Here is a 27838-nt window from a genome sequence, read left to right as displayed (position 1 = left end):
TATTAATATTAAATAATAATATTAAGTATTTAATATACATTTTAAAAATATGTCTTAGTGATTTGAGTTACTTGTCAATTTATTGAACTTGATATTAGGCAACTGATGAGTTCTGCGCTCGTCTTTTCTCCCAGCCCATCACAATCAATTACAGAATAATCGATCAGAAGTTGAAAGTCCGCTTCGGTTTGTCTTATTTTCTGCATTTTCGCGCTGTTTTCTCGGTCTCTGCGGGAAGCTGCCGCGGTATGACAGCCGACCTGCCTTTCTCCTCTCGCCGGTCTCCCGTGCTGTGCTTGCACGGCTGCGTGGCGTCCAGTCAGCCGCTGGCCACAGCCGTGGGTCTGGGTGAGTGAGTGGGACGGTGGGCGACACCTGATTTGTTTATTTATTTATTTTTGTTCTGCGTTTTTAATTTGATCGTGACTAAAAAAATCTGAAATGCATGCAACATATGAAGAGGACTACAGTATTCAGAGTTGGCTTCTTTATAAACTAAACACGCAGGGAGATCTGATTAAAGTATTAACTGCTCGAACCGCTGAAAACTGGACTTTAGACGGTTCTGTAGGAGCTCAGCTGCCAATTCAAAGAGGGATTTATATGACTTTAAAGCTGCAGTATGTAACTTTAAATTTTTTTTTTACATATAGAAATGGTCACTATGTCATGACAGTATGGTATGAGACAGATAATTAGTGAAAAAACGAAGTTTCCCAGAAACAACCAAACAGAGGCGGGACTTAGCGCTGTCAATCTCTGCCAAATTGCAGCTAGCATAGCATGTTATGAATGCTAAGGCTAGTTAGCATGGTCATCACGATGATGGTTAAATCACCTGCTAGCACCTGTTAGCTGCTGTTTCTCTGTCATTAGCACATTCAGCACATGACATGTTAAGACCCGCCCCCTCGCTCTGATTTGATTTTCTGTTTTTGGTGCCTTTCACAGATTATCTGTCTCATAACAAACTGTCATGTATCGTCTAGTTTGTTGTGCAAACATCTCTGTATACTTGAATTAAGACAAAGCTAACTTAAATGTAACTTTTAAGCAACACATAGAAGCTTGTTTTAAGTAAATAATTCAGTAATATTGGTGAAAAACTATGAGGGGCCGTTTAGGACAAAATTTACGTTTTGTCTCTCACACACTACCAAAAAGTCTCGCATACTCCAAAAAAGTAGCCACGCACACTCCAAAAAATTACGTTTTGTCTCTCACACACTACCAAAAGGTCTCGCATACAGTATGCGAGACCTTTTGGTAGTGTGTGAGAGACAAAACGTAATTTTTTGGAGTGTGCGTGGCTACAAAAAAGTAGCCACGCACACTCCAAAAAATTACGTTTTGTCTCTCACACACTACCAAAAAGTCTCGCATACTCCAAAAAAATAGCCACGCACACTCCAAAAAATTACGTTTTGTCTCTCACACACTACCAAAAACTCTCGCATACTCCAAAAAAATAGCCACGCACACTCCAAAAAATTACGTTTTGTCTCTCACACACTACCAAAAAGTCTCGCATACTCCAAAAAAATAGCCACGCACACTCCAAAAAATTACGTTTTGTCTCTCACACACTACCAAAAACTCTCGCATACTCCAAAAAAATAGCCACGCACACTCCAAAAAATTACGTTTTGTCTCTCACACACTACCAAAAAGTCTCGCATACTCCAAAAAAGTAGCCACGCACACTCCAAAAAATTACGTTTTGTCTCTCACACACTACCAAAAAGTCTCGCATACTCCAAAAAAATAGCCACGCACACTCCAAAAAATTACGTTTTGTCTCTCACACACTACCAAAAACTCTCGCATACTCCAAAAAAATAGCCACGCACACTCCAAAAAATTACGTTTTGTCTCTCACACACTACCAAAAAGTCTCGCATACTCCAAAAAAATAGCCACGCACACTCCAAAAAATTACGTTTTGTCTCTCACACACTACCAAAAACTCTCGCATACTCCAAAAAAATAGCCACGCACACTCCAAAAAATTACGTTTTGTCTCTCACACACTACCAAAAACTCTCGCATACTCCAAAAAAATAGCCACGCACACTCCAAAAAATTACGTTTTGTCTCTCACACACTACCAAAAACTCTCGCATACTCCAAAAACGTAGCCACGCACACTCCAAAAAATTACGTTTTGTCTCTCACACACTACCAAAAAGTCTCGCATACTCCAAAAAAGTAGCCACGCACACTCCAAAAAATTACGTTTTGTCTCTCACACACTACCAAAAAGTCTCGCATACTCCAAAAAAGTAGCCACGCACACTCCAAAAAATTACGTTTTGTCTCTCACACACTACCAAAAACTCTCGCATACTCATAAAAATTACGTTTTGTCTCTCACACACTACCAAAAACTCTCGCATACTCAAAAAAAATAGCCACGCACACTCAAAAATTACTCACGCACATTCAAAAAATACTCAAATTGCGTATACACACACTACTAAAATGTCACACACACATTCACAAACGTTAACTTTCTCGCTCACATACACTACTACCAGCTCGCTCACATACACTACTACCAGCTCGCTCACATACACTACTACCAGCTCGCGCACATACACTACTACCAGCTCGCTCACATACACTACTACCAGCTCGCGCACATACACTACTACCAGCTCGCGCACATACACTACTACCAGCTCGCGCACATACACACAAACGTTAACTTTCTCGCTCACATACACTACTACCAGCTCGCTCACATACACTACTACCAGCTCGCGCACATACACTACTACCAGCTCGCGCACATACACTACTACCAGCTCGCGCACATACACTACTACCAGCTCGCGCACATACACACAAACGTTAACTTTCTCGCTCACATACACTGCTAACAGCTCGCGCACATACACTACTACCAGCTCGCGCACATACACTACTACCAGCTCGCGCACATACACACAAACGTTAACTTTCTCGCTCACATACACTACTACCAGCTCGCTCACATACACTACTACCAGCTCGCGCACATACACTACTACCAGCTCGCTCACATACACTACTACCAGCTCGCGCACATACACTACTACCAGCTCGCGCACATACACTACTACCAGCTCGCGCACATACACACAAACGTTAACTTTCTCGCTCACATACACTACTACCAGCTCGCTCACATACACTACTACCAGCTCGCGCACATACACTACTACCAGCTCGCGCACATACACTACTACCAGCTCGCGCACATACACTACTACCAGCTCGCGCACATACACACAAACGTTAACTTTCTCGCTCACATACACTGCTAACAGCTCGCGCACATACACTACTACCAGCTCGCGCACATACACTACTACCAGCTCGCGCACATACACACAAACGTTAACTTTCTCGCTCACATACACTACTACCAGCTCGCGCACATACACTACTACCAGCTCGCTCACATACACTACTACCAGCTCGCGCACATACACACAAACGTTAACTTTCTCGCTCACATACACTACTACCAGCTCGCGCACATACACTACTACCAGCTCGCGCACATACACTACTACCAGCTCGCGCACATACACACAAACGTTAACTTTCTCGCTCACATACACTGCTACCAGCTCGCTCACATACACTGCTAACAGCTCGCGCACATACACTGCTAACAGCTCGCGCACATACACTGCTAACAGCTCGCACACATACACTGCTACCAGCTCGCGCACATACACTGCTAACAGCTCGCGCACATACACTACTACCAGCTCGCGCACATACACTGCTAACAGCTCGCACACATACACTGCTACCAGCTCGCGCACATACACTGCTAACAGCTCGCGCACATACACTACTACCAGCTCGCGCACATACACTACTACCAGCTCGCTCACATACACTGCTAACAGCTCGCGCACATACACTACTACCAGCTCGCTCACATACACTGCTAACAGCTCGCGCACATACACTGCTAACAGCTCGCACACATACACTGCTAACAGCTCGCGCACACACACTACTACCAACTCGCGCACACACAGACGTTTATCTCTCACATACACAAGACTAAAGTTGAACACACACACAGTACTAAGACTCGTTTTATGTATGTGTGAGAGCGAGACTCTTTATGAATGTGTGAGAGTTGTCACGGAAGAGGCGGGGCATAATTTTTGGATCAAACTGCGCATGCGTAGATCCTAAACTATAAGTTTCGATTGTTGACTCACTGTATGTTCTATTACTTAGTATATTTGTGCTTTTAAATATATATAGAACGTTTAACTTTCTTGTAGATTAAATGTGCTATAGAAATAAATGAATCTGATTGATTGATTAAAAATAGCAAAATTGCTGTAGTACAATCTGTCCACTGGGTGCCAGTATTACAGGAATTATTAACCGGCGCCAACTAGTGCCGAAGAAGAAAGAGTTTGCTATACCGAACATGGCTAACTCTAATTCGAAACGAGAGAGAATTGGTCAGGCAGCTGCCATTTTAAACAATTAGAGTAAATAAATAGCAATTTTGCTATTTTTAATCAATCAATCAGATTCAGTGAGTCAACAATCGAAACTTATAGTTTAGGATCTACGCATGCGCAGTTTGATCCAAAAATTATGCCCCGCCTCTTCCGTGACAACTCTCACACATTCAAAAAGAGTCTTAGTACTGTGTGTGTGTTCAACTTTAGTCTTGTGTATGTGAGAGATAAACGTCTGTGTGTGTGCGAGCTGTTAGCAGTGTATGTGCGCGAGCTGTTAGCAGTGTATGTGAGCGAGCTGTTAGCAGTGTATGTGCGCGAGCTGGTAGTAGTGTATGTGCGCGAGCTGTTAGCAGTGTATGTGCGCGAGCTGTTAGCAGTGTATGTGCGCGAGCTGTTAGCAGTGTATGTGCGCGAGCTGGTAGTAGTGTATGTGCGCGAGCTGTTAGCAGTGCATGTGAGCGAGCTGTTAGCAGTGTATGTGCGCGAGCTGGTAGTAGTGTATGTGCGCGAGCTGTTAGCAGTGTATGTGCGCGAGCTGGTAGTAGTGTATGTGAGCGAGCTGGTAGTAGTGTATGTGCGCGAGCTGGTAGTAGTGTATGTGAGCGGGCTGGTAGTAGTGTATGTGAGCGAGCTGGTAGTAGTGTATGTGAGCGAGCTGTTAGCAGTGTATGTGAGCGAGAAAGTTAACGTTTGTGTGTATGTGCGCGAGCTGGTAGTAGTGTATGTGCGCGAGCTGGTAGTAGTGTATGTGCGCGAGCTGGTAGTAGTGTATGTGAGCGAGCTGGTAGTAGTGTATGTGAGCGAGAAAGTTAACGTTTGTGAATGTGTGTGTGACATTTTAGTAGTGTGTGTATACGCAATTTGAGTATTTTTTGAATGTGCCTGAGTAATTTTTGAGTGTGCGTGGCTATTTTTTATGAGTATGCGAGAGTTTTTGGTAGTGTGTGAGAGACAAAACGTAATTTTTTGGAGTATGCGAGAGTTTTTGGTAGTGTGTGAGAGACAAAACGTAATTTTTTGGAGTGTGCGTGGCTACTTTTTTGGAGTATGCGAGACTTTTTGGTAGTGTGTGAGAGACAAAACGTAATTTTTTGGAGTGTGCGTGGCTACTTTTTTGGAGTATGCGAGACTTTTTGGTAGTGTGTGAGAGACAAAACGTAATTTTTTGGAGTGTGCGTGGCTATTTTTTTGGAGTATGCGAGAGTTTTTGGTAGTGTGTGAGAGACAAAACGTAATTTTTTGGAGTGTGCGTGGCTATTTTTTTGGAGTATGCGAGACTTTTTGGTAGTGTGTGAGAGACAAAACGTAATTTTTTGGAGTGTGCGTGGCTATTTTTTTGGAGTATGCGAGACCTTTTGGTAGTGTGTGAGAGACAAAACGTAAATTTTGTCCTAAACGGCCCCTCATAAAAAACTACTAGTTCCACTTAACAAGACATTTTTCCCATGTTGTGGTAATGGAACTAGTACTTTTCAATAATATTAAGGTATTATTTACTATTATTTAAGGAGTATGTTTTGACAAAGAGCTGCAGGAATGCCATAAACCATTTACTGTCCTGGGTCTGCTTTTGAGTCCAGATGTCCTGAAGCGTGGCGGGAATGCTGCAGATGCGGCTGTTGCCATGGCAGCGGCTCTGGCGGTAACGGAGCCGTGCAGCACTGGACTCGGCGGCGATGCCTTCTGCTTGTTCTACGATGGAAAAACTGGAGAAATCCGAGGGATTAATGGCAGGTTGAGACTCCTCTGTTGGGTTTCTTCTCACCCGGATGATGTTGAGAAATTATCTAAGCTCCATTCATGTTTCTCCTCAGTGGTCGTTCACCTCGAACTTTGACCCTGGACTTTCTGGAAGGACTCAGCTACTCAGCAGAAGCTCCTCCTTCGGCGTTTGATGCTTTAAATGTGACTGTCCCTGGAGCTCCTGCTCTCTGGTGCGACACAGTCCAGTTGTTTGGAAGCCAAAAGGTTCGTCTGCTTCTCTGGTCGTCATGTTTTCTGCAATAATCTGGTAAATAAAACCAAATTTAGCAGGAATTTAAAGGACATAACCTCTTTAAAAATGACAATTCTGACACAAACAGATCATAAAAACAAATAGAGGAGAAAATCCATCTTGTTTGTGAATTGAAGTAAAAATAAAGTTTAAATTTAGAGTTTTTGATGATCCTTGAATTTATGAGTACATTCATAAAAAGGTTGCATCAGGCCAAGACAGTTTATTTCACACAAAAAAGAAGCAAAATTAATTTAAGGTGCATCTTTATCTAAAATTAAACACAACTGATTATATTCAAATAATTTAATACTGATGCAGTGCAACACATGGATGTTTTCAACATATAACTGGTATAAAATAAAAACTCTGTCTGTTACTGATGCCAGCCGCTGCAGAGAGGTTTACCACAGTCACTTTGTGTTCCTGCTCCACACTGCTTCCTGTAAAATGCTTCCTCTTCCTGTTTCCCCAGCTGTCTTTGCGGGAGGTTTTGAGCGGAGCGGCGACCCTGGCAGAAGAGGGCTTTCCGGTTGCCGGGGTAACGGCGCACCACTGGGAAAAGTGGGCGGCGGCTTTGGGCGAGTCGGGGAAGGAACTGGGGGCGGACCTGCTGATCGGCGGCCATCCACCCAAACACGGAGAAGTGTTTAAAAACACTGCAATGGCTCAGACCATAAAGGTAAATCCCTGACGTTAATAAAAACAAACATTTTGACTGTTTTATGTTTTGTTTTATAACATCTGTACATCTTTTTGTAGAAAGATTTAAGCTGATATTTGCATTTATTATTAAAAAATAGTTAAAAAGGAAAAAAACACTGGTAATTTAAATAAAAGGGTGTCCAAAGTGTGGCCCAGGAGCCATTTATTGCCCTTAAAATGATTTTGTTGGGCCCCTGATCACAAGTCAAAAAATAGAGAATTTGGAAATTGTCTGTTTCCTTTTAATAAAAAAATCTTCTTTAAAAAATATAGTTTACTGCTTATCAGGTAAAACTAAAAACAAAATTCACAATAAACAATTTTTTGGATTTTCAATTTAATTGAATGAAAATGTGTCCTACGTGTAGTTTAAATTTTCCAGTTATTATAAAGTTTGGACAGCAGTGGTCTACAGCAAGGAGGTCAAACTCATTTTCATTTTGGGCCATAATTATAAATGTCCTTAAAGGGCCGGTTGTGACAAAATGTATTGATTAAACTCATTTAACTAACTTTAAAATATTAATAATTATGAGTACTTCTTAAAATTAGATATAATAATCTTTTCACATCATTATTTTGCCAGAGACTCTGGCAAAAAAAATATGAATGGAAACTCCTTTTTAAAAAGAGCATATTTTTTATTACACCTATATTAATTAATGTAATGTCTGGCCAATTTTGTGCATATTATGTTAAAAATATTTTGTAGGAATATTTTTGTATTCTATCAATTAGACCCCAGGAATATTAATATATACTATATATATTTTATTAACAATGTAGTCATTTTTTAAAAACATTTGTGTCCAAACTTGTCAAGCCAAAAAAAATTTTTTCAAAAGCACTAAAACCACAAAACAAAAATAGTATTTTTTATTGCTCAACAATAAACTAAGCATCCAACTTTTAAATTAAACAAAAAAAGTCCAGTTTTTTGTAGAAAATGAAAGTTTATGTCATCGTTGATATAAAACTTAAAAGAAGGTCATTTATTTTGAAAATTATTTTGCTTGTTATTATTCCCAGCAATGATTTGGGAAATTCTTTCTTAAAAAATCCTTACCATATTAAGTCAAGTTTGATTAATTCAAAGATTTTAAGAAGTAAAAGTCAGTTGATAAATGTGTACTTATTAACTATGGAATCAAAGAGAAAGCACAAAGTCTGGTTGTTAAAAGACAAATACTTTGTGTTGTATGTAATATTTTTCCTTGAAAGAAGATTTTAATTGGTTGGTGATAATTTTGCTTTAAATAAAAATAATTTCCATCTGCGGGCTACACAGAATCAATCCATGGGCTGCAAATGGCCCACGGGCCGCACTTTGGACAACACTGCTTTAAACAATCTGCAAACAGTTTAATAAAAGCATATTTAGGCAGAATGCTGACTGAAGGGGACTTAATATGTCCTTAATATAAATAAAACTGTGATTTTTCTCACTTTTTCTTTCTAAAACTTAACTTTCCCTTCCCGTATTCAGACTTGTAACTTTTATTGTGAGCTTTTTTGTTATGTATTGCAGTATTTATAAACCTCCCGGCATTTTTTTCTGTCATCAACACTTCAATAGAGGTAAAGCTGAGGTCACTGTGAGTGAATGTGAGCGTGCGTTATCACCACTGAAGGAGGAATTCCTGATTTCAATGGCGTCCTAAAAATCTGCATTATGTAACGCCATAAAACTCTCCATACACCCGTAACACAAACAGAACGTCACGTTGCAGAGGCAGAAGAAACAATGAAAATGACCTCACCCTCAGTGATGGCGGCAGTCACTCCATGAGGAAGCCAACTGCGTCATTTCCTTGCTCACTCACACTTTGATTCACCCCATTGATGAAAATTTACAAAGCCAGACAGAAGCATGACTTCACTCTGACGATTTAACAGTGTTTAGTCACCGGAGTCGGTTCGATGGGGGACCAAAATAGAAACAAAGAACCACTGACGGAATCGGCACGAAAATCTCTGAAGAAGACGCTAAGCGCAATTTCCTTCTTCACAAAATGTAAACAAACATGGAGTCAGATTTTATTGGTGGTAGGATTTCTCTTCAGTACTTGGTGAAAAACAAGGAGCCATTTCTCCTGCTAGAGCTAGCTTAGCACATTTGTCGTGGTTATATTTACCCAGAATGCAGTGTGCTGGTCCAAAGGCTTCCTGCTTTTGCATCAGCTTGGCGTTTACTTCAACCGAACCGAGACCTTGGTTTGTAGGAGCACCAGAATTTGCTTTTTTGATCCAGATCAGAGTTCGATTGAACTAGCATTAAACTTCATGTTTTTTGTTGTCTGGAAAATGAGCCGTTTCAAAAACGTCTGAAATGTAACATCACGAATCAGCAGACACTGCCTGTAACCTAGCAACCCCAGCAGAGCTCCAGCACATTTGTTCAGCTGGTTTTACCGCTGTATGCGCTGTACAATGGCTGCTAGATAGAAGTGTTTTGTTGTTGACTTACTATTCAGAAACCAGTCGCTGCATTCTTGTTGGTTGTGCAGGAAGCTCCACTTCTGCTTTTCAAAGACATATGGTTGTATAATTGCCCATCTGTTGCATGTTCATGTCCAAGAGTAAACTTTGAGTTGGGGGGCGTGGCCATCATCAGTTTATTTGGATTTAAAGCGACAAGACGCCCTAAAACAACTCATTCTGAAAGGAGCTCTAAATACTCAAACATTTTTTTTTATCTAAGAATGATTTTGTGTAATGAAATGTAATGAACATGTTTTGTTTAGGAACAAAATAATGAAGCCTCTATAGGCCAAGTGAATATCGTAGTGGTGCACCAACTATAACATAAATGTAACTTTTCCCAGGAGCTCGGTGAGCAAGGCAAACCGGGTTTCTACCAGGGCCGAGTGGCTCAAGCTATTGTTGATGTCATCAACCAGAACGGAGGGGTCATGACCCTGGAGGACCTCAGCAGCCACGACAGCGAGGTCGTCAGCCCCATTAGCACAGAATACAAGGTCGGCAACCTGAGTCGCTTATCATGCCTGTGCCTTCGCTCCCCGGTCAGCGGCGAGTGACCGGGTTTGTTTTGTGTTCAGGGCGTGCGTCTGTGGGAGCTTCCTCCCAACGGTCAGGGCTTGGTCGCTCTGCTGCTCCTCAACATCCTGGAGAACTTTCCTCAGCTCAAAGGTACAGGGCAGGAACTCAGAACTCAGTTTTGATCCCCAGAACCAAACATGGAGAAGCAGCATTCAGCTTCTATGCGCCGCAAATCTGGAACAAACTTCCAGAAAACTACAAAACAGGCGAAATACTAAGTTCCTTTAACTCTAGACTAAAACCCACCTTTTTATAGCTGCTTTTAAAACTTTGTAAAAGAAACATTAATCAACATTTTAATCTGTAATGATGGCATAAATGCAAATTTGTGACATCACAAATTTGAGGTTTACCTTTAGAAGGTATAATAGAGTGGGGTTGAGTGATAAAATATCTGCATTTTTTAATACCAAATCTGATAATTTATGTATTTCCCTCGCTTTCTTTTTTTAGAAACGGAATTACAGAAATGACAGAAAAAGTTTTCCCAACGTGGCTTTATTTCAATCATCCCTTCTGTGAGTTGTACAAGGCATAATAGCGGCGGGTTGTGAGAATGTTTGAATAATTACGAAGACAATATTAGCAGCAAAAAGATGCAATTTTACCAGAAAAACGCCCTAAAACAAAAAAAAAAGAGTTGCTTTAATGAGAAAATAGTTTTTTTTTAGTTCTTTCTTTAAAATACTCGTTAGATCATTTAATAGTCCTGCTTCTGGTAATTTGATGTTGATGTTAAAAGATCAAATATTTCCTTACTTGTAAAACCATCACCAAAGTATAACTTTACAAGATGCTCGATATTCCTAATTTTTCATATTTGTTTGTGTTGGAGTTACTACTTTACTCTCCAGATATTACGACTATATTCAGTTTAAAAAAAACCCCAACAACTTTATTCTTTTATTATTTTTGACTGTATTGTTGTTAAAACATGACTTTATTCTCATAATTGAAAGAAACTCTTACTCTAATATTTAATTGTGCAGTTGGCATGAATTCAGAGTTCAAATGAAAAGAAGCTGTAAATTATGATTGTGAAACAAGATGGCCGCCTCAGCTTTGCATCTCTCTGAATGATGGGAATCTGAAGATGGGCATTGGTGAAAAAAAATCCAGATTTTCCAGAAATAAAATCTTCAAAAACCAAAAATTTGATAAATAGATAAAATTAGAGATGTACTGATCCAATATTAATATCTGTATTGATCCCAATATTGATAAAAAAAAAACCCCAACTAGATTGGATATTGCCGTAAAACCCTACGGAAATGTCACTTTTCAAAAGTTTCAGAGAATATAAATAAAACTCTGAAATTGTTTGCTCTTTAATTGAAAGTAAAACATTTTGTTGATGCGTCTCGTTGCGTTTCCTTTCAGCTGGAGGCCACAACAGCTCAGACTACATCCATGTGTTCGTGGAGGCCGTGCGTTTGGCACAAACGGATGCCTTCCGTTACCTTGGCGACGCCGCCCAGGTACCCGTCCCTACGGAAAGCTTACTGGCGAAAAGCTACAGCCAGCAGCGGGCGCGGCACATCAGCATGGACAGGTGTGTGTGTTGGTGCCATGATGTACCAGTTGTTCTTTGTTGACTTTAGATAGGATTGTGGACTTTTACTTCCCTTGACCTTAACGCTCCTCTGTCTTTGTCTCGTCCCTCGCATACGAAGGGTGTGGGCTCGTATAGCTCGTGTGTTTACTGACCAGCAATGTGTACTTTGAACTTTAAATCATTATCAGTTGTAATACAAATAGACCAACTATAAAACCGTAAAAACATAATAATCCATTATGCTGAATTGAGGCACACAGAAACACGCTGAAGTGAAGATTTGATGGTTAAAAGAGAGAAAAATTTAAAATTGAGTTGAAATCCATTTTGGTTTTGAATTGTTTGTCACAATAAGCATTAAATCAATAAATCACATGATACATTAAAATGAACTTAATAACTTAATTCACATAATTTATTGTTTTTCTTTCTCTCTTTTTCAAAAACTGGAAGACAAAAGTCTTGAGTCTGATACGTTTGGTCTCAACTTGCCCTTTTTTTTAAAGGACAGTTTTGTTTCCAGAGACTCCATAATTCATTTTATTTATTATTTCTGTTGTTTTGTTGATCTATTTTGGACATTTAAAATGTCTTCTGGTTCCAGTGTTAAATATTCATTAGAAATTAAAGTTTATTGATCTTTGAAAATGTGTTCTTGCATTATTATCATTACTTGAAAATGGTCTAAAAACAACAATATTATTGTTTATCGCAATAACTTCTGGGACATTTTATTGTCAACCAGAATTTGTTATCGTAACGGGCCTAGTTGTTTGTAATAACATTTAGTGATATATGTTGGGTTTTTATGTATTGTAATGATTTATAAAGTGGTAATTTAGGTTAATCTGATGTGTAGGACATAAGTCTTAAACTTATTTTCAGTCAAGTTGTTTAAATTGTTGCAGTGTTTTGAAATACATACAATTTATTTGAATACTGACTGAATAAATAAAAAAACAATCAAGAGTTCTGCGATGTTGCATTACTGAGCCTCAAACACTTTTTAATAATGTTTTGGTTGAGCACTAAACCTGCTCCCATTTATGATTCACCTCCTTTTCATTCAGTAATTTCTATGTTTACATTTTCATATTAAACAAGGTAAGTAAAAAAAATCAAGAAAAGCAGGAAATTAATAATGTTTACAGCACTGCTATATTAGTTGATTATAAGTGAAAGGAAAGGCTTCCTGTTAAAACTTGTTTACTGACAGAAAAATCCCCAACATAAGTTTGGAAATGTGGATCCTGCTTGTTTTGTTTTCATTTAACATCAGGTTTAGAGCTGCAACTATTGATTACCTTAGTAATCGCTTATTTTATCAATTGTTCTGACGATTAATCGATTATTCTATAGACTGTTTTGATGATTAATCAATTATTCCAATGATTAATTGATCAATCAGATAAAAAATTGCCACACTTTGTATAATAATGTATATGTATTTGTATAGTTTGCTCTTAATTACTGCTCTGAATATCTTGTTCTTCTGTCAATTAACGAATGATCCCGTTAACAATTAATCAGTTAATCATGATCAATACGATTAATCGTTTTAACTCTGATCAGTTTACTTTCTTTATTGTAAAATAGTTTTTGTGGATCTGCAGGGTGATGGCGCGAGTGGAACCAGGTCTGCTGACAGGAAGTGAAACGGTCTACTTCTGTGTGATTGACAGTCAGAGGAACGCTTGTTCGTTTGTCAACAGCACCTACATGGGGTTTGGGACTGGCCTGGTCCCTAAGGACTGCGGCTTCTCGCTACAGGTCTGCTGTAGAGGAGGATACTGTTCTTTATTTCAGGGTTCAAAACCTTCAAATCCCTGAAAATACTTTACTTTCTCAACCAGTTTGTTGTTTACTCCTCACTCCCTCTGTCTTCTGGACATATATATTTGTTTTGTGTGGCTCATCAACTTGGTTTTCCAAGAACTACCAGTCAGTCTGGTCTTATTAATAAAGCTGGAACGGGTAAATCAGTCAGACAATAATATGATTTTTAAATATACTATATGTGTCATAAATGAATTAGAGAGCAAGGTATTCTAATTTCTAACCGGTTTTGCATATTAACACCACCTCAGGATGAACGGCTTGCTTGTGTTTTATGCCGTATGAAATACTTAATATAGCTGATATTGTTTCCTTATTTAAGCATTAACTAATCAGACTGAACGGCAGCGTTGAAATTCATATTCTCCTGTCTTGCAGAACCGAGGTGCCAACTTTTCCCTGCAGCGCGGCCACGTTAACTGTGTTGCTGGAGGGAAGCGGCCGTATCACACCATAATACCTGCTCTCCTCACCGACTCAGAAAAACCCCAACTGCTCGCTGCCTTGGGGGTCATGGGGGCCTTTATGCAACCTCAAGGACACATCCAGGTACGCAGAATTAGGGCTGTAATTAATGATTATTTTATAATTGATTAATCTGTCAATTATTCTGACGATTAATCGGATAAATGAAATAGGCACCTTCCTTTGATTTACACCTCAACCTTTTTAGAAATACATCCATTGACTATTTTTGGTTTAACCAATTAATAATTATGTAGCAAAAGGTACTTAATAGTAGATTTACCTGGTCTGTTTTGTTAAGGTCCTGCTGAACATGGTCGAGTTTGGGATGAACCCTCAGCAGGCTTTGGATGCACCGAGAGTCTTTGTGGAATACGATGACAAAAGTATATGCCTTAAAACATTTTTCAAAAAGTCAAACAATGAAAACATCACTACAATTTACACCACAGTATGGCATATATCCCCAACAATTTGTTTTGGCTCTTTTAGTTATTTTATTCAGGGCCGCAACTGACAATTAATCAATTAATCAAATAAAAAATGAGCAAATTCTGCAGATTTTTCATGAAACCACTGACACTTATTTACAATATTGGAAATCTAATAAAAATGGCAATAACCAAATTCCTTTTTTAAATAATAAAGATTTGTTGCTTTAGTGAAAACTTAATCTTTTGTAGCAAACGATGCATCTGCAGCTAAAAACATACTTTTAACATCAACATGTGAAAATCTCAGTACTTTCTGATGGAATTAACATCAGTACAGTTTAAAACAGATCCGTTGATTATTTTCTGCATTAACCAATTAATAACTGAATAGCGAAAGGTGCTTAATATATTTGTTTTACAGAATTTAAACCAAGTGAAGCTAAAACTGCCACTTGAAGTTCTGACATATTTACAGACATTTAAAAAAAAAAGAAAATCTTAAATGCAGGATATTTGTACAGTTTAAGCTTTTCTACTCTGCGTGTCTTAATCTTTTTTCTTATGCTTTTTTGAGTTTGTATACTTCAGTTAACAATTAATCAAATACAAAATTAGTTGATCATTTGAATAATTGATTCACCACGATTAATCGTTTCAGCCTTAAATGTTTTGTTACAGTACACGATATCTATAAATCCTGGATCTTTCATAACTGAATTTTCCAGTGGAAAATAAAAGTGCAATACACAAAGCAATGTTATTTTATTTATTTCAATCATCCGAATTGACTTACCTTATTTAAACTTTACATTTTTTGCTTCATAATAATTTATTTTTGTCTTGCAATATAGATATGAAGTTTATTCCTGCATACTAAAGTGGCTAAGTAGCTCTTTTCTGTCGTGTATTGTGGGATCATAAGTATAAAAATGATAATTCTGCATAATTTGAAGGAGAAATAATTTTTTGGTGATTCTGTCTTGCAGCTGGTCAGTGGTTAGTTAATTTGGAGGAAGGGATCGACCAGGAAGTGGCTGAGGAGCTGAAAAGAAGAGGCCACAGAGTCAACTGGCCTGTTACAGGTATTTTATTTTTAATGTACAAAATATGTTTTAATTTTCTGCGTTTAAAAAGTCAGAAATGCTTTTGGTCGTAGTTTGGACCGTTCTCCATTGACTTATAGTCCACATTTTACCACCAGCAGCTAAAGGAAGTTAATGTGCCACAATAACTTGTTTTATTGATATACTTTATAGTAACATCCATAAAAAATTACTGTTGCTGAAATAACATTCTGTGTTAATGTCAATAAACCACAGCTTCCATAAAACATTTTGGTTCCTTTTACAAGCAGGATGTTGGTTTTTGTTCCTCTTCTCTTTCCTAAACGAGACGCAGAAGTAAAATCACTTTCCTGAAAAGTGCAAACAGATTATGTCTGTTAAATAACTAAAAAAGTCAGAAAATAGAACATAAAAAAACTTATTTTAACTACTACAACTAACAATTATTGTATTCATCAATTTTCCTATAAACTGTTCTGACAATTAGTTGATTATTCTTTCAATTAATCGATTAATCGGATAAGCAAATCTGGCACATTCTGCAGATTTCTTATTTAACCACTAAAAAATATAACTTTTGGTAAAATAATTGACATATTTTAGAAAGTTCATTATTTTAGAAATACATAAAAATCCACATAAACAATTAATTCATTTTCTTTTTAAAATGAGATAATCCTATAATGCCCATTTCATTCCCTAAAATGCAATAAAATAATAGGAGATTTTATTATTATTTGTTTTATTTACAGAATTTAGTCGGGTGAAGCTAAAACTGTATCTTGTTGGACATATTTATAGACCAACAAAGTTTTTTTCACATCTCAATTGAAATATATATATGTTTTTTGTACAGTTGTGGCTTAATTACTGTTGTGATTATGTTGTTCTTTAAGCAAATTGCCTTCTTTGAGTTTGTTTACTGCAGTTAACAATTAATCGATTATTAAATTAGTTGACAATCATTGATTAATCACGATTAATTGTTTTAATCATAGTAGATAATGTACACAAATATCTACAGTTTTGTAATTGCAGTTGAAAAACAAGCCTGATATTGGAGTTTTTACTCAGGAAAAGTGTGAATAATGTTTGAGAAACCTGTCTTTAAACCACCCTTGTATTTCCATACGTAGGCCACCAGAGGGCTCAGTTTGGGCGTGGACAGATAATCACTGTGGGTGATTGGTGGAGTCACTCCATCCCTCAAACCGGTTCTCCACCCAGGGTGCTGTGGGCAGGATCAGACCCCAGAGCAGATGGATGTGCTCAGGGATACTAATATCAGAAAGACCAGAATATTCAGAATCATTTCACTGCTAATTAATACAAACAAAATGTGTTTTTCATGATAATTCTGGTTTAATTCCCTCTTTTTTTAATAGCACTCCTATTTTTATTCTGTTTACTTTGGTTTTATGATTCAACTAAATGATTTTAATGCTGGTTAATATTTGACAAACAGCTGGGTTTGTATCAGACGTCACATGGCACCTGGATGAGGTTCAAAGTACCTCACAATTACTGGATGCAATCAGCAGAAGCAGATCTGCAGAGTAACCAAGGGATATTCTCAATATTTCTATGAAAGAAAACCTGGTGATTGAACCACTGATGCCACAAATTGTTGGACTCAATCAAGAAATAAAATAATAAATAATAATATGAAAGTGCTTTTTCATACTCTGTACACAAGTCCTTGTGATTGTCAGTTTATTTTTTAAGGATTTTTTACAAGGATCTAAATTACATATTTTTCTGTTTGCAGTGGCTACCCCATAGGGGGCAAATGGGTGCCATGGTACCCTGTAGAAAAATGTTGGCCACCCAGAGAATCATGTTCAGGTCATAGAAAGTCTTACATAGTCATCTTCTTCAATCAGGAGATAAATGTAAAACACAATTAATAGATACATTTATAAAATTTTGCAAACTTCAAATTATACAATTAGAAATTTTATTAAAATTGGAAATTAATAGATAAAAATATATAGGGGAGGCCAATAAAAAATATATATATAAAAAAGAAAAAGAAATTATATGTTTCCTTTGGAATTTGTGAAGAATGTTTATTTTTTTTATTGGCCCATTCTGATACCTTTTTTGGGAGAAAGCACCATTGGTTGCTTGAGTTTTAAAATCTACATCTAAGATTATTTGTCAGTGAATTATTCTTCTTCTTCTATTGAAACTTATGTTAAACTTGTTTAGAAATGCCAAATAAACTAAAGTGTACACTTGTTTAAATCTTCTTTTGCCATCTGAATCTTTATCTGAACTTTATGCAGCTCGCAATAAGGTGCACTTGAGTTAAAAGTGACTAATACTCCCTCATTAGTTGACCCAACAACCGGCACGAAGCAGGCAGATATTTTGTAAAGTAGAATTTGATTAAATAACCAAAGTGAATCAGATTTACTTACTGTAGGTGACAAAAAGAGAGAAAAAGCACCCCATGTATGTAAACATCTAAATAATCTTCATTTATTATGTAATTTCCCTGTTGGCGCTGGATTGTTTCACACAGTCTCTACTTGAGCATAAAATCTCCCCCATGTTGGACTTTGTTACCACGGTAATCTCCTTACAGATCCAAACCCAACCTGGTACGATCCGTTTACTCTGCTAACGACTCACCAACATAATCCAGGCGACATAATTTGCCTGAAACGGCTCTTACTCCGGCGTCCCTTATGTTCAGCTTCAGTTAAATGGACATTAAATGATGAGTTTGAGAAATATAAATATATACATCTTTTATCGCTACTGATGTTCAACACATTAAACTTCATCCTGCCTGTTTGGAAGAAATACCTTAAACCTTATTGTTTCTTTTTGTTTTAATTCACACATGTGTGCGTGTGTGTGTGCGTGTCTGAGAACCAGGTTTTTATATCCTCTTGGGGACCTATTTCTGTCTAGATTGTGGGGTTGTGGGGACGCTGCTCCTTATGGGGACATTTCTTGATCCTCATGAGGGGAAATGCTGTTTTTGGGTTTGGGGCTAGGTATGTGATGGTTAGTTATGGTAAAGGATAGGTATGTGATGGTTAGTTATGGTAAAGGATAGGTATGTGATGGTTAGAGTTAGGCTGTAGAAAATGAATGGAAGTCAATGTAAAGTCCCCACAAGATGTGAAAACACGACTGTATTTGCGCACACACACACACACACACCCACTCACACGCACACACACACATACATATAATCTAAATATTACAATAAAGTATTAGGGCCACACTGAGAAAATAAAAAGATAAACTTATGAGAATAAAGTCAAAATTACTACAATAAAGTTCTAATATTACCAAGTTGTAGTTTTACGAGAATAAAGTTGAACTAATAAGAATAAAGTCATAAAATTATGAGAATAAATTCAAAATAATATGAGAATAAAGTCAAAATTTGGGAGAAAAAGTTCTGTTACGAGGATAAAGTCGTAGTTTTATGAGAATAGTCTTAATATTATATACAATAATATTATTTCGACTATTTTTGTATGACCATTCTTGTAATATTATGACTTGATTCTCATATTATTACAACTTTATCCTCATGTTATTTTGACTTTATTTTTTCCTTCCTTTGTAGCCCAAACACTCCATCATAAATCCTGTTTTCTGTGAATAATTTAAGTATTATATCAGAACATTTTGCAAACTGCCGCACCAGAATAAAAGATAATAAAGTCATAATAATACAAGAATAAAATAGTACTGTTACATCTTTATTCTCAAAATATTGTGACTTAATTCTTGTAATAATACGACTTCATTCTTTAAATATTTTTACTTTATTTTTTATTATTTTGACTTTATTCTTGTAATCTTATCTCAATTTTTGTCTTGTATTTACGTCATTACACATGTCAGCTGTTTCTTCTGATTCAAGTTATTTTTTTGTCTGATTTTGTCTCTGCTGACTAACGGCCTGAGAGAAACTCCATCATCCTTGTTGGACTTTTTGTTTTCCCGTTCGTTCTGGTCTCGTCAGCGTGAACGCGTTTCCTCCTTTGTCATGCCAGAACCCCCTCCACCCTTTAACTCCAACACAACCCGCTTCCTGCCCCTTCAGCTGTTCCCCTCCTCTCCTTCCCAGTGCCTCTCCAGAGCCACTCCAGCTCCTCCGCCGTCTCCCTCTGCGCGTTGTGATTTTGGTGTTTTTGTTTTTCGATGTGCTGCTCGGTGGGTTTTGCCCGGTCTTTGGGCCTGGCTCTGCTGCCGCTGGCACTCTGCAGCATTTTGGCCAACCTGCTGCTGCTGTTTCCAATGGGAGAAATCACCTACATCCAGCAGGACCGACTCGCCAGCTACATCTGGTACTTTGGTGGACTGGGAGGCGGAGGGCTGCTGGTGAGTAAAAACATTTATCACAAAGAGACTAGTTAGAGCTTTTATAGTCAGGAATTTTTATTCTTTTAAATCATTAGTTAAAACTAATGATGGACTAAAAAACAAGTGTTTAAAAAAGAGCTTACTGGGACCAAAAATGATATTGACGATGTTAAATAATTCAATTCAATGAGCGAATAATTTAAGAATTTATCTGTTATAAAAATGTTTTTAACGTTTGTAGGTTTTAGTATGAAAATTATAAAATCTTGTATCTTCTACCTGCTTTTTTCAAACAAATAATGTAAAATTGGATGTCAATACCCAGGATAATTTTTAAATTTGTATTTTTTCTTGCTTTTACTTTTTGTCTACTTAAAAAAAGAAATATAATTCATTTTGTATTTTTATTATTTCATTGTTACGTAAATCAGTCCAGTTTATTTAAATCAATTTGAAATTTAAATCATTTCAAGTTGATTTAAATTCGTTTTACTTTTACCTTGTGTCTTGTAGGATGCTGTTTATGTTCATTTGTGTAAAAAATTGCTCTACAAATAAAGTATTATTGTTAGAAATGTATTAATAGGGAAGCCTAAAACAATATAAAACATTAATCTTCTTCCATATTTACTCAAAATATATTTTTATAGTCATATTTAAAAACCTAAAGGAAAGAATGTATCTTTAGGAATTGTTTTTTTTTTTATATTTATGGCTTGTGAGCTAAAGCGTTTCCTCCCTTCCTGTCTTATTCATTAGAGATTACACTGAAAAAACACATAATCTTACCAACTATTTCCTTTAGGTTTTAGTCCAAATATCTTAGTAGATTTGAAATGAGACAAAACAAACTTACAGTTAACTTTTTGCCAAGTCATAGAATCTTGCTTTAAATAAATAATTCCTTAATTTAGTTCAACTGGCAGATTATTTCACTTTTACCTGGTATTTATTCATCAGTATTAAGAAATGTTTTACGTAAAATAAGCTCCTATTTTTTGCTGAAAAGTTACTTGTAAGTTAGTTTTGTCTTATTTTACTAAGATGTTTTCACTAGAAACTGGAGCAAAAATACTTGGTAATATTTGGTGTTTTTGCAGTGTAACGTTGGCAGAGCTATTTTGTGTCTTTAAATGTATTTTTTTTAGTGAATTAAAGTGGACTTAGCCCTGAAAAATATAAATAAGTATAAATTGTTCCCCTTTGACACCATTCAGTCTGAGTGAGTTTGCAGTTGTTCAGTGGGAACAAAGAAGTGTTTTGTACATCTACAGTTAATCTGTCTGCTTTGCACGCCGCTGAGCTGATGGGGTTTTGCTCTAATTGAGCAGAAAGGAGCTGTTCTTTTTCACCCAGCAACAACTGAAAGATTGTGCCTTACAGCTAAAATTAACTTTGTTTTTCAACTATTTTTCTGTAAATACCATTCCATAAAGTCTAAATTATGACGCTCTGTGCTAATTAAGCCAGTTGCAGGTTGATTTAAATGAAATAACACAAGAAAATTTAAATAATATATGAATGAAGTGTGACAGTTAAAGAACTGAACTGGTCAGAACTCAGGTATAATTAAATTGCTTATCGCCCCCTGCTGGACGGAGGACCACAAGAGCGATTTGATTTACACATGAGAGGTTTACAAATACTCCATTTTTATTTATGCTAAAAATCAAAAATATACAATAATCAATCGATCACGAATAGAAATCATCCAATTTCCCATTGATCATCTCTGATTGGTGGTTTTAAAGTAAAATACTAATAACTCAGAGTTTTCTTTTCTTTCTATTCAACACTGGAATCTCAAATCAGTTTTGGTCCATAAATACTATAAATACACAGTACTATAAACAGGAAACAGAAAGAAGTAGACTACGAAAACACAAAACTTTACCAAGTATTTTGATCTAGCTTCTAGTGAAACTATCAATAGCAAAATTAACTTTTGCTCAACCCGTTACCTTGCAACCCCAGCAAAAGCTCAGTCTGTTACCTAGCAACCCCAGCAAAAGCCTAGCTTGTTACCTAGCAACCAGCACATTTGGTCAGCTGGTTGTTTTACCGTGATATGTGCTGTACAAAGTTTTACTAAGCATGTACAAAATCTTACTAAGTATTTTTGTTCTAGGTTTTAGTAAAGATATCTTGGTACACTTGGAATAACAAGCAACTTTTCAGTAAGATGTAAGTGCTTGATTTAAGTCAACAATTTCTTTAAATTGATATATATAAAAAGTATTGTTTCAAGTGTGCTAAGATATTTTCAATAAATTCTAACCAAAAATACTTGATATGATTTTGTGTTTTTGTGCATTTTAAGTTGAATAAAGATCGTAAACATACATTTTGAGATATAGCTAGAGGTAATAACGTAATTTTCTTTTAGATTCCAAGCTTCAAATCAAAAAACCTGCAGGCCATTTTTGCTCTTTAAAAAATTTCAATGATCAATTAGCTCACACGTTCCGGAATCTGAAAGCTATGAGATCTGAGTAGTTTAATATTTTTGGCTGCTTATTTTTAAGCAGATGGATGGAAATGACATAAAGTTAGTAGGTCAAAGAACAAAGTGAATCCCTCTGAGAACATCCTTCTGCAGCTCCCCCAACTTCCTCTCCCATGTGCATCCTCCCTCCGTTTTTCCTTTTCTCCTCTTTACACGCCGTGCGCTTCCCTCCCTGTTGCCAGACTCCCTTTTAATCTCTTCTGTTGACATGCAGGATGTGTATTTTAACTCAATTCTGATTGTTGAGCACTTTGCGGGTGTGGAAAATATTTTGGAACATCCTTTCCTTTTGTTGGAAGGTGATTTAATGTCTCTGGGAGACAGACAGCAACACAGGAAAGAGGATCAGAGACCCTCTGTTCCTCCCAGACAGGGGAGAAAAGAACAAACTGCGTTTCCGTTACAAATGAGTGCAAAACTTTGACTATATTATGCAGGGGTCGAAAAATCACAATTTTGCAATTGCGGTGTTTCCATTAAATACGAAACATAATTAAAAATAATAAGTAAATAAGTTTGTTCACGCGATAAGTTGTTAACAAACGTCATCCTTCAACCACTTCCTGTCATCTTCTTTGTTGTTTCCACCAGTAGTAACATCCTGTTGTTGATCATGTGACTTCTATAACTATATGGCCAAAACTAGCTCCAAAACTGTGGGTCAAAAAACTTTTAAAAAAATTTGTGTTTTCATTTAGCAAATTTATTTGTGAAATATCAAATTGTGGAGTTACTGTGTTTTCATTGATCGTATAATTGGGCAAATTAGAATTACAAGAATAAGTTTGCTTAATTGAAACATGCTAATGTAAGAAAAAAAGGGCACACATTTTTTAATAAATTTTTTGAAAAAAAAAGTTACAGTGGCAGATTATTTCACTTAAAATGTGGAAAATAAGTAAAATAATCTGATGTGTACTTCCTATTTCTTGCTGACCAGTTCCTTGTTAATTGGTTTTGTCTTAATTCAAATTTAATAAGAAACTAGACTAAAAATACTTAATAAGATTGTGTGCTTTTGTAGTACTCTTGTCTTTTCCAGTAGCCATTGTTTTACCGCAGTACGTATAGCGGTAAAACCAGCTGACTAGGTGTCCTGGTTGCTAGGCAACAGGCCAGGCTTCGCTGGGGTTGCTAGGTAACGAGCTGGGCTTAAGTTAGTTTTTCTTCAACTCAAGTGCACTAAGATATTTGCACTAGAAACTAAACCAAAAATACTTGGTAAGACTTTGTGTTTAATAAATAAATAAATAAAAAAGCTCTGTTCAGATATGAGCTTTACTAGTTATTACTTTTTTAAATTCATTTTTATAATGGTGAATAGCTGTTTTAATTAAATTAACCTGTTTTGCATTTAAAACTTAAAGCTACAGTTACATGCAGAAACTTCATAATGTTCTTTTTTTATTATTAAATTATCTGGCAACAGAATAATAAATTAGATAAAGGGGAAAAATGTCATTGTTCAGAAACTGTAACAGAAAAAATCAATTCTGTGTCTTTCCAGATGCTGATTCCAGCTGTGGCCTTCATCACTCTAGGGAAATGCAGCTGCTGCTGGAATGAAAGCTTAATGGTAGGAGACTTTTTACGCTGGGACCAGTGCTCAAAATTTACAAGAGGGGAACATTCTACACCAGTAACTGTTAATGGGATCTGATAAACATCTAGAGCATTCAGTTTATCTGACAAGCTAACAAACATGTTTCTTTTTTTCCAGTCTGTATATATCAGTTGGACTTTTTTGCAGTTCTATTATTATACTTTTGTTTTCACCCCTTTCAGAGTAATGCATTAAAGAAGTCAATAACCAAGATAAAACCTATCCTATATGGCTAAAGTGCTAATGCTAACTGGCTCTTTAGCTAACTTTTCGCTCTGTGTTTGAACGAAACATTTCAACATTGCTATCGCTTTCAGATTTTTTTCAGTTAGCATATATTTGTTGGAGTTTTTCCAGTTTATTAATAGTCAATAACCAAGATAAAACTAGATTCCTATCGGATAGAGCTGAAGTGCTAATGAACACTAGCACTTTAGCTAGCACTTCATTCTGTTTCTAAGTGAAACATTTTGACATTTGTATCCATTTCTGTTTCTTCTTTATTTAGTATATAGTGGCGTTTATGCAATTTTATTATTATTTTGTTGTCACCGCTTTGGGAGTAATGCATTCGGTCAGAGGTGTCCACTGTCGGTCCTCGAGGGCCGGCATCCTGCATGTTTTTGTTCTCTTCCTGGTGGCGGTAACGACCTTTTCAGCATGTCAATGTTCTTCTTAGGCCTGTAATGAGCCATCATTTGATTCAGGTGCGTTAAACCATTGAGAAAATTAAAACATGCAGGATCCTGGTCCTCCAGGACTGACTTTGGGCACCACTGCACTAGGTAGTAATAACCAAGCTAAAACTAAATTTCTATCAGATAGAGCTGAAGTGCTAATGCTGAGTCTCCCATGATTACTGAACAAGGCTCCCATTGTTAAGAAACACACACCAAAGTGAGCTTGAATGCCATTCATGCACAGCTGCGTCTATACGTGTGTGTGTAGCAGCTGTGCCGTTTTTTCCAACTCGGCAAGGATGAAGTGAAACGGTCAAAATGTATTTGCTGCAGCATACACTCCTAACCAAATACACACTGCAAAACACAAAAGTATTTTTTAGTCTAGTTTCTAGTGAAAATATATTTCTTTTTTCAAGTGTACTAGCACTAGCACTTCGCAGTAGAAACTAGACCAAAATACTTTTCAGGATTTTGTGTTTTTGCAGTGTAAACATTAGTCTGTTGTTTTTAAAACGCTGCCCGTGTGCCGCTGTGCCTTCACAGATGTGCGGCTCGGTTCTGGCGGCCATCGTCGGCCTCCTGGGCTCTGGTTACTGCTTCGTCATTTCAGGCCTGGCTTTGGTTCAGGGCCCCCACTGCTTCACCTCCTATGGGTGGTCGTACCCCTTCGCAGACCAGCGCGGCAGGTAAGGACACCCAGCAATAACAATTTAAAAAAAACCCAAAACATTTTACATCAAGAAGATTATTGTTGTTGCGGGACTTTCATATCTTAAGACTTTTCTTTTTAAAAATGCTGCTGTAGTTTTATGTCAGATGAAACGGGACGCACACCGTCTACAAAGTTCTCTCCAGTAGAACATTTCAAAAAAATGTTTGGTGGTTTCCTCTAGATCAGGTCTGAAACGATTAATCTGTCTAATTGATTATTCAAATAATTGTCAACTAACTTAGTAATTGTTAACTGGAGTAAACAAACTAAATAAAAGCTATTTGCTGAAAGAACAACATATTCAAAGCAGTAATTAAACCAAAAAATGTTTTGCATATTTTCCACACAACTAGTACTTTTTCACTTACATGAAGACATTTTCCCATGTATATTATTTCATATGTATATTATATTATTTCATTACAAGTGAAATACTCTTCCATTGTAACTAGAACCAGGTTGCTAGGTGACAGCCTGGGCTTGGCTGGTGTTGCTAGGTAACGGTCCAGTGGAACTAGTACTTTTTCACCAATTTTAAGAAATTATTTACTTAAAGCTAGCTCCTATATCTTGCTGAAAGGCTACTTGTAAGTTAGTTTTCTCTTCTTGAAAGTGAACTATTTGCTTTAGAAACTAGACCAAAAACCACTTAGTAAAATTTCTTGTTTTTTTAGTGTCCTAAAAGACAAAACCAGCTCTTAGAACCAATAGTTTTTTCTTTGATTGTCACTTCCTCTCTTCTGTGCTTCCCAGGTATCTGTTGCAGCCTGAAATCTGGCCGCGGTGCCTCCAGCCCATCAACATCGTAGAATGGAACATCACTCTGCTGTGCGTGTTACTGGGCCTCGCAGTGCTGGAGTTCATTATCTGCCTTTTACAGCTTGGAAACGGTTTAGTGAACGCCATCTGTCGGCCCTGCTGCTACAAGCAGGAATACAGTCTCAATGCTTAGAGAGGCACATCTGCATGGACGCTGGGCGTATCACAGAAACAACAGTACATTACAGCAACAACTGTGATATAGACACAAGTAAGCAGTTTCATGCTGATGGGCTAAAGCAGGGATGTCAAACTCATTTTCATTTTGGGCCTTATCAAGATCATGAATGTTCTCAAAGAGCCAGCTGTACCAGAATGCATTCGTAAAACCCATTAACAAACTGTTAAAATTTTAATAAATTGCTGTGTCTCCATATGTGCTTCTCAAAATTAAATAATAAAGAACAACGGCATATTAGGGCCATTGTACTGTAGATAGAGAAAAAAAGTGTCAATTTCCACCCAAAGGCTCAGAAATTTTGAGATTAAGCTCAGAAATTTTCAAGAAAAACTTTGAAATCCCTGAACTTGAAAAATGTAAAATTTGAGTAAAAAAATCGGAAATTTTGAGATTAAAAATTTCTCGAATAGGACATTTTTGAGTGTCAAAAGTCAGATTTTCCACTTTTGAAACTCAGAAAATTTCAAGCTTTTCTCCTAGAAAATTTCTGAAATCCACCTCTAAAGTTCTGAGTTTTATGTTCAACTTTTCAAAACCAGAAATTTCCAAGTTTTTGCACAAAAATTTCTGAGATTAATCTCAGAACTTTTCTTTTCAAACTTAGAAATTCCAGGTATTTTCTAGGTAATTTCTGAGGTTAATGTCAATATGAAATTTATTTGCTGGATATTTTCTCCAGTTTTTGGTATCTACAGTGGCTCTCATGCGCCGTTGTAGCCACTGCAGGATTTAGCAATTTTTTTTGCAATCAACATAACTGATTTTGCGGCGCTAACTTAGAAATACTTGCAAAAGATTTTGTGATATTTGTAAATGATATATGTAAAACAGCAAATGTGACTTTTTGTTACTTGTCTCATCGATCATGAGCTATAATAACGCTGAGGCAGCAATGAAATAGAAGTAAGAAACGCTGCCACTTAAAGATTGAAGTTTGTCACTTAAACCCACATAAATCCAATGTTTTAGACTGTTTTTATGGAAAATTATAAATGAATTCAGTTGTGTAACCCTTCTATATTCGTCTCAGGAAAAGTAGATTGACTTTATAACAGAAACACTCAGGTTCTCTGTATTTATTCTAACAATAGAGCTTCTGCCCTCAAAATACAATAAATTACCCTAAACAGACTACAAAGCAATGATTCCCAAAGAGCAGCTCACAGCAGTTAACAATTGTAAAATTAAACAAAGTTAAAAGGAAATTAACAGTAAAAAACAGAAAAAACATGACAAAATTACACATGAAATACTGTATATAATTAAATGTGTCTAAAATATGTTAAGAGATTAATACTTCTAAGGAAAATAGAGCTGATCCTAATACATACTACAGTTACCGACGGCAACAGAAAAGGGGGAGAAGCTGTCAGTTACTGGTTGCTACGGTAACTGCC

At 36.8% G+C, this 27838-nt stretch overlaps 1 protein-coding gene and 1 long non-coding RNA gene across 5 annotated transcripts in view; one reads left to right on the top strand and one right to left on the bottom strand.

The window, feature by feature from the left end:
* Positions 1-17: 17 nt before the first annotated feature.
* On the top strand, positions 18-26749 carry tm4sf18 (transmembrane 4 L six family member 18). 4 transcript variants are annotated; one of them, XM_028027901.1, is made up of 12 exons: positions 25-348; positions 6068-6221; positions 6302-6455; positions 6959-7165; positions 10014-10166; positions 10248-10338; positions 11629-11800; positions 13417-13573; positions 14018-14188; positions 14406-14490; positions 15525-15620; positions 19702-19879. In XM_028027901.1, the coding sequence occupies exons 1-12, from the start codon at positions 249-251 to the stop codon at positions 19752-19754; spliced, it is 1593 nt and encodes a 530-aa protein (XP_027883702.1). In that variant the 5' UTR covers positions 25-248; the 3' UTR covers positions 19755-19879. The 4 variants fall into 4 exon arrangements, 3 of the variants coding, with proteins under 3 accessions (XP_027883702.1, XP_027883701.1, XP_027883703.1); XM_028027900.1 differs by lacking the exon at positions 19702-19879 and adding an exon at positions 16739-19695 and having other exon boundaries at positions 38-348; XR_003596865.1 differs by lacking the exons at positions 14406-14490; positions 19702-19879 and adding an exon at positions 16739-16874 and having other exon boundaries at positions 18-348.
* Positions 6055-27838, bottom strand: part of LOC114151023 (uncharacterized) — a 30954-nt gene continuing 9170 nt past the window's right edge. The window contains exons 2-4 of the long non-coding RNA XR_003596867.1: positions 14388-14467; positions 6313-6495; positions 6055-6193 (exon numbers count right to left, since the gene is read on the bottom strand). This is a non-coding gene — a long non-coding RNA (uncharacterized LOC114151023). The remainder of the gene's footprint in view (positions 6194-6312; positions 6496-14387; positions 14468-27838) is intronic.

The sequence above is a fragment of the Xiphophorus couchianus genome, chromosome 9, assembly GCF_001444195.1.
Source record: "Xiphophorus couchianus chromosome 9, X_couchianus-1.0, whole genome shotgun sequence".
NCBI lineage: Eukaryota > Metazoa > Chordata > Actinopteri > Cyprinodontiformes > Poeciliidae > Xiphophorus > Xiphophorus couchianus.
Note: the sequence above shows the minus strand (reverse complement) of the source record. Positions and strands in the feature narration are given on the sequence as shown.